General features: G+C 40.1%; 1 protein-coding gene across 1 annotated transcript; it reads left to right on the top strand.

Annotated features, from left to right (window-relative positions):
• Positions 1-4,395: 4,395 nt before the first annotated feature.
• On the top strand, positions 4,396-5,628 carry LOC108715177 (olfactory receptor 1019). Its single transcript, XM_018260087.2, has one exon. The coding sequence runs from the start codon at positions 4,396-4,398 to the stop codon at positions 5,338-5,340; it is 945 nt and encodes a 314-aa protein (XP_018115576.1). The 3' UTR covers positions 5,341-5,628.
• Positions 5,629-7,565: the final 1,937 nt, after the last annotated feature.

Here is a 7,565-nt window from a genome sequence, read left to right as displayed (position 1 = left end):
ATACATGGGAACAATTAGGAGGTGATAATGTTATAAGCTCTGGTGAGAAAGATATGGAGATTGGGTGCAATGAGTTTATGGGGATAGAAAAGGCAGAACAGACAATCTCAGACACAGTAATGGTAGCCAGCAAAGTATCTGAGTTGTAATAAGAAGGAAAGTAAAAGGGGAGTGAATTGTACATTGTTCAAAGACAAAAGAAAATATAGACCTGGGTAAATCCTTTCAAAGTAACAATGGCACCAAAGCCAATTAAAGTAGATAAACTAATTCCTTAGCTAAGCAGTTATCATGAGATGCTGCTAAATGTATTAATTAATTCTAGTAAATAATTATTAAAGTCAGCATTCAACAGCATTCGAGGGTCATGCCCTTGACCTTATATTCTGCCAACTCATGCTGCCCATCCAACTTAATTAACTCTCCCTACCCTCTGTCTGACCATCATCTACTCTCCTTTCAGATACTGCTTTCATCTGCACCTTCACAACCATCTCTCTCTACCCACACTTACAGAAACCTTAATGCGTTTGAACCACAACAATTATCAACAGTATCAGCACAATCCATATCTCATATTAATACTGTCTCCTGTCCCAATATGGCAGCTTCTCTCTGTAACAATGCCCTTTCAACAGCACTTGACTCCCTTGCACCTTCTACCACCCGTCACAGCCGGCCAGCTAAACCCCAACCCTGGCACACTAGTGTAACTCGGTACCTCAGAACATGTAGTAGATCAGCCGAGCGACGGTAGAGAAAGTCACGAACTGATCCTGACTTCATCCACTTCAAATTCATGCTCTCCTGCTATAACCGAGCTCTATCATTAGCCAAAGAACAATACTTCTCTTATCTAATATCTACTATGTCCTCCAAACCACAGCAGCTGTTTGCCACATTTAACTCACTCCTATGCCCCCCTCCACCTATTAATGTTACCGCCCAAGACCTTGCTCATTTCTTTAATGAAAAAATCGATCTCATTAGGCTGAGCATACCGTCCGACAACAATCTCAGACCAACGTGCAGTCCACTCACATCTACTTTGCACTCCTTCACCCCTGCAACTCTAGATGAAGTTAGCAAACTTCTAGCCTGCTCAAAACCCACCACCTGCTCCCTTGACCCCATACCCTCTCGCCTTCTCCACCCAATCACTGATACACTCTCTCCTGCACTTACCCACCTATTTAATCTTTCACTCTCTACTGGTACCTTTCCATCATTATACAAACAAGCACTAATCACTCCTATCCTCAAAAAACCTTCCCTTGATCCCAACTCTCCCACTAACTATCGACCAGTCTCCCTTCTTCCATTCGCATCCAAATTACTAGAAAGGCTTGTTTACAAACGCCTGATCCAGCATCTCACGCACAACTCCCTCCTCGACCCCCTGCAATCTGGCTTCCGCCCATCACACTCGACTGAAACTGCACTCACCAAAGTAACCAATGATCTTCTATTGGCAAAGTCTAAAGGTCATTATTCCATTCTAATCCTTCTAGATCTCTCTGCAGCCTTTGACACAGTTGACCACACACTCCTCCTTGACATTCTACACTCATCTGGCATTCGGGACACTGCTCTTTCATGGTTTACATCCTATCTGTCTGACCGTTCCTTTAAAGTTTCCTTCTCTAACTCTACTTCTACTACTTTCCCACTCTCTGTTGGAGTTCCTCAAGGCTCTGTTCTTGGCCCCCTGCTTTCTCGCTCTATACAACTTCACTAGGAAAACTTATTCAGTCATTTGGACTTCAGTATCACCTTTATGCTGATGAAACCCAACTCTACTTGTCTACTCCTGATCTGTCTAATTCTGTCCTTTCCCAAGTCACAGACTGTCTCTCTGCTGTCTCCTCCTGGATGTCACAGCGCCACCTGAAACTGAACCTTTCTAAAACAGAACTCATTATATTTCCTCCAAGATCTTCCCCTGTCCCTCAGATATCACTCACCGTAAACAGCACCACCTTTCATTCCACCACATAGTCACACTGCCTAGGAGTTATCTTAGAATATGTCTTTTTCACCACACTTTCAAACACTTGCAAAATCTTGCCGTATTCAACTGCGCAACATTGCTCGAATACGACCCTATCTCAGTTCAGAATCAACTAAAACACTGATTCAGTCTCTCATCATCTCCCGCCTTGATTACTGCAACTTACTCCTCACAGGTATTCCAACAAGTCACCTTTCACAACTCCAATCTGTTCTAAACGCGGCCGCTAGACTCATTCATCTAGCTCACCGCTCAACATCAGCTGCTCCCATATGCATGTCCCTTCACTGGCTCCCAATCTCTTCTAGAATCAAATTCAAATTACTTACACTCACATTCAAGGCCCTTAATAATGAAACTCCTCCCTATATTTCATCTCTAATCTCCAAATACACTCCTTCGCGAAACCTACCGTCTGCTTCTGATCTTCGCCTCACTTCTCCTCTGATCACTTCTGCCCATTCTCGTCTACAAGACTTCTCTCGAGCTTCTGCTTTTCTCTGGAACTCTCTGCCACAAGCTGTCAGACTTTCTCCTTCTTTCCAAACTTTCAAGCGCTCCTTAAAGAACCATCTGTTTAAAGAGGCTTATTCGATGTACCTTAATTAATCATTGCTGTATCAAAAATTACAAAATGTTTATATAATCCTAATGTCTCAATTGTACCCTAACCCTATTGTACTCTGCAATTCTTGTTTTTTATCCACCATTTATTCCCTGTTTGCTATAACTGCAGTAAAGCACTGCGTATCTTGACAGCGCTATATAAATAAATGATGATGATGATGATGATGAATCCCAGTTAATTAAACAACATTGGTAGGCCATTAATAGAGCCCCCATTGGGAGGTTTCATGATATTAAGCTCTCTATATATGTAAACAGAAAACATAAAAAATGAATAGCTATAGCCCAGATCATTAAATGTATTTTCACAAATGACCATCTATGTAAAATTTAAACTACTGCACCCAATGAAGGAGTTTATTCTCCACAGCAGAAAGGAGCTGTGAAGAATGCTGAAACATCACATAGATTAAAACACAGTTTGAGCCATATAACCAAGTATGTGGCCTCTATTACAATATGTTAACGTACTTGATGGGGAAATACAGGCAGTCTCCGGGTTACGTATGAGGTAGGGTCTGTAGATTTGTTCTTGAGTTTAATTTGTATGTAACTTGAAACATATACATTTACTTATTAAATGCAACAAGACAGATGTTTGTCTTAACATAGTATTTATTTTTACCTTTCTGTGCATATGTATAACATAGTATTTATTTTTACCTTTCTGTGCATATGTATTTTTTACCATTCTGTGCTCTTCAGTAGACATGCTTGTCAGGGGGGGATTGGAGCAGGTGGTTTATTAAAGTTAAATGCTAATAAAGGCCAAGCAAACCACAGTACAGTACTGTAATAGCCTCTGTTTGTAAGTATGAGTTGTATGTAAGTCGGATGTATGTAACTCGAGGACTCCCTTTACTCATTCTTAACTTCTTGAGGGTAACAGTAGTTTTTTTAAACTGCCCTACAAGTGCTAGGACACCCGCACAGAGCTCCTGGTTTGAGTGGCCATGTTGGGGCACACAACACATGCACATAATGAGCAAATGCCGCAACTTGCTTATTATGAGCATGTGAGTGACACCAGACGCTCACCGTGTGCACGTGCTCTGCACAACATGGCTACTTGCACCGAGAGCTCCCTCCCGGTGTAAGTGTCCTAGCGCTAGCAGGGGGAGTTGTTTTTTTTATTTTTGAAAAACTATTGTTACCCCAACCTGACTGCGGGCTCTATTAGCCCAACAGGTGCCATTTTAAGGTTTAGTGGGCACTGTGGTAAATCCAAGAGTCTTTTTCAAAAAAGAATAGCAACAATATTTAATTATTTAAACAGTAACATTTGTTGACATATGGTGGGAGACAATGACAAAAAATGAAGCACTCTAAACAGCATGATCTGAGACATGATCTACAGTCACAGTCTGCAAAATATAAGGCACCTGGCCAAAGAAGGAATGCCTTTTGTTTTTCACTGGAATCAAGAAGAATGTGTTTAATTTCAAAGAAAAAATATTAATAAAATCATCCCTTTTCCAGGGTAAAACATTGGGTAGGTAAGGTAGGTTGCACATGGTCAAAACTTCAGGGAGCCAAAAAAATAATTTTCAAAATTACCAAAAACACCTTGGTGTTGTGGTATAATTAATTATTTTTCTTCTCTTCTAAAATTGCATTGTTAATGCTCAGACAACTTCTTATATACAATTATTGTAAGACTGATAGCAGGACAGCACTAAGATAAAACCCCATAGAACAGTATGTGAATATTCCATCTGACACAAAATTCTTGTTTGCAGGCTGTGCCACTACGATACATGGACAATAGAAATCATACAAGTTGGGTCACAGAATTCACACTGCTGGGACTGACAAATGACCCAATGACTGAGCTCATCCTCTTTGTGTTCTTCTTGGTGGTATATATTGTGACTTTGCTAGGAAACTCTTTAATGATCATCACAATCACTTTTTCCTCCACCCTTCAGTCTCCTATGTATTTCTTTCTTCGTAGCCTCTCTATGATAGATATAAGCTTTACCTCCTCCACTGTACCGAAACTCCTGCTGGATTTTATTTCTGAGGTGAAAAGGATCTCCTTCACTGGATGTGTGGCTCAGTTATATTTCTTTATAGCCTTTGGAGGAATTGAGTGTGTTCTTCTTGCTGCTATGGCAGGGGATCGCTATGTGGCCATTTGTATGCCCTTGCGTTACAAAGAAGTAATGAGTTGGAGAGTGTGCATGGCGCTAACAGTGATTTGCTGGATTATTGGACTACTAAACTCACTGGCTCACACAGTGTTTACATTTAGTTTACCATTCTGCAAGTCTAAAGCTATCAACCATTTCTTTTGTGATATTCCTCCACTTCTCTCCCTTTCCTGTGCAGACACAAGATCAAATGAACTGGTTGTGTATTTTGCAGGAGGTTCCGTTATTCTGGGGTCTTTCTGTATAACCCTTCTTTCATATATCTTTATTGTTACAACAATAATAAAAATTAAGACATCATCGGGTAGACTTAAAGCCTTTTCTACATGTGCCTCCCACCTTACAGTAGTCACACTTTTCTTCGGAACCATTTTATATACATACATCCGTCCCACTTCCACCTATTCACTAGACCAAGACAGGGTAGTCCCTGTACTCTATGGAATTATCATTCCTATGTTGAACCCTATAATTTACAGTTTCAGAAATAAAGAAGCTCAAGGAGCTATAAGGAAGGTTATTCTGAGAAAAAAATCTGGCCTGTACTAGTTATTAAGTATGCTAAACATTTTGCACCCCAATAGCATTGTGTATTCCATGTGAATAGAGCAGGGCCACTTGCCATGGTACAAAGTGAGAACTAGGTACAGTTTACAGCAAGTTACCAGTGACAGCAAAAAGGAACCCCTAGTAACATGAAGAGACAAAATTCTAGTTTTTAAGATATAAATTTAGCTCTAATAGTGCAGAGAGCACAATTGCAGAAAGGCTGCCTCAGGCAAAGAATCATTCCTGAATAAACGTTCAATAAAAGTTTGGATACATGGAGAAAATAAAATACTTATACACTATATTAAAGTGCTTTGGGTTGTTTTTCATGTGCACAATTTTAATAATAAACAACCTCACAAGAATAACAATTAATCAATATGCATGGGTATAGATCCATAATAAATCAATATGCATGGGTATAGATGTTTTATTCTTATCACAAAATCAAATTTATTGCATAAAAATTAAATATCATTTTACCTGTCAAAAACTGAGCAAAAAAGAAAGTGGTTAACCCGGTAGGTCTCATTTACAAATGGTGAAGAGGGGGTGCAAAGTGCAAAAAGCAGAAGCAAGCCTTCACACATTGCCAGCATTCAGCAGCACTGTATTCATGATCAATAAGCTGGAGGAGGAACAAAGTCATCTATTTCTAGTTTTAGTTTAGGTCTTTCATATTCATGATTCATTCAACATTCGGTCCTTCATACCACTGCCTGGTTGCTAGCTGAGTGGAACACTAGCAATGAAATGACAGTGTCAGTTCTGTAAAAGCACACAATAGAAATGTGTTAAAGAACTTTTCTTGACCAGGAGCAGGAAAAGAAGGAGGGAGGCGATACATGGGATGGGAGAGAGGTTGGGGCATATGTGGCCACCAGAGGCAGGCCAGGCGCCCTAGGCAACCCAGCTGGCCAGCTCGCCCACACTTATCCCATCGCGCTCGTACGCGCATGCATGGTGACTGACAGGTGAGTCCGGTCTAGGGGTAGGCAGAAGAGGTAGCTGCCCAGCACCCCCCAATAGTTGTGCCCTAACATATTGAAGTCAATGAACGTTTTTGTGTGACCTTTTTCAAACCTGTTATGTTTTGATAGGCAAGGATGAGTAGAGTATAACAATGCTTTATTAGCAGGTTCATGCATTACACAACAGTAAGCATCTCTAAAACCACAAGCTTTATAGAAGGTATGCACTGTATAAGTCTTGAGCAGAGTGACATCTACAGGCCATTTGTATAAAACACCACATATTTCCCCAATAGTAGGAAAGCATTTGGACAACTATAATAAATAGCAACAATTAAACATTATGCATTTTAAAACAATATTATACATTCTTCACATCACAAAGTCATTGGTCCATGCAGGTAGTTTTCTGATTCTCTCAGTACTCCTTATAGGTTCACTTTCTTCAGCCCTATTGCAGTTGGCATCAGGAGTAGGAAAATGTCCTTCATAAAAAGTCATTCCTAACACGAGCAAGACGACTGGCTTTCCATATGCGTCCATCAGACAGTTCATATGTGTATGGTCCTCACTGGCGTCTTACTTCAAGTGGTGTAGTAAATTAAGATTGTCCTTGTTTCAGTATTCCTGGTTTCTTAATTCTAAAGATCCAGGCTGAAAGTGTACTTTTCTGGCACCATGTTTTCTGTCAGTATAAGCCAGCAGTAGATGATTTTGTAGGCACAGTATTTTGTCTGTAACATATAACTTAGTGTGCATCTGTCTGCCAAGTAATAATTCAGCTGGAGATGATTGGGTTGTTGCATGGCACGTTGCTCTGTAGTTATGTAGGAACTCTGTTGTAAATACTTTCCAAGATTTCCCGGTAAGATTTGCTGTCTGTAGTGCTTCTTTCAGACTTCTGTTGAATCGCTTGATTTCTCCATTTGCTGGTACACTGAAGATTTCCTATGCACAATATTCGTCTCTCTCAAATGAGACAATCCATGTCCTTTGGATTTCCTTCTCTGCTGAAGACTGTAGACAGAAATGTTATTACTCTAGCTGATGTTATATGATGTTATATGAGAAACAAATGCAATTTCAGACCATTTACTGTAATAGTCTATCAAGGTTATAGCAAATCTACAGTCTATAGGAGCATCTGTAAAATGACCGACTATATCAATAGCAAGTTTTTCCCATACTGAATCAAGGAATGGTACTGGCATCCATTGCTGACCACCAGTATACTGTAGTTCTCGTAGTCTTTGT

This window comes from Xenopus laevis, chromosome 1L, assembly GCF_017654675.1.
Source record: "Xenopus laevis strain J_2021 chromosome 1L, Xenopus_laevis_v10.1, whole genome shotgun sequence".
Classification (NCBI taxonomy): Eukaryota; Metazoa; Chordata; class Amphibia; order Anura; family Pipidae; genus Xenopus; species Xenopus laevis.
The sequence above is the reverse complement of the archived record's forward strand: the minus strand, read 5'-3'. Positions and strand labels throughout refer to the sequence as shown.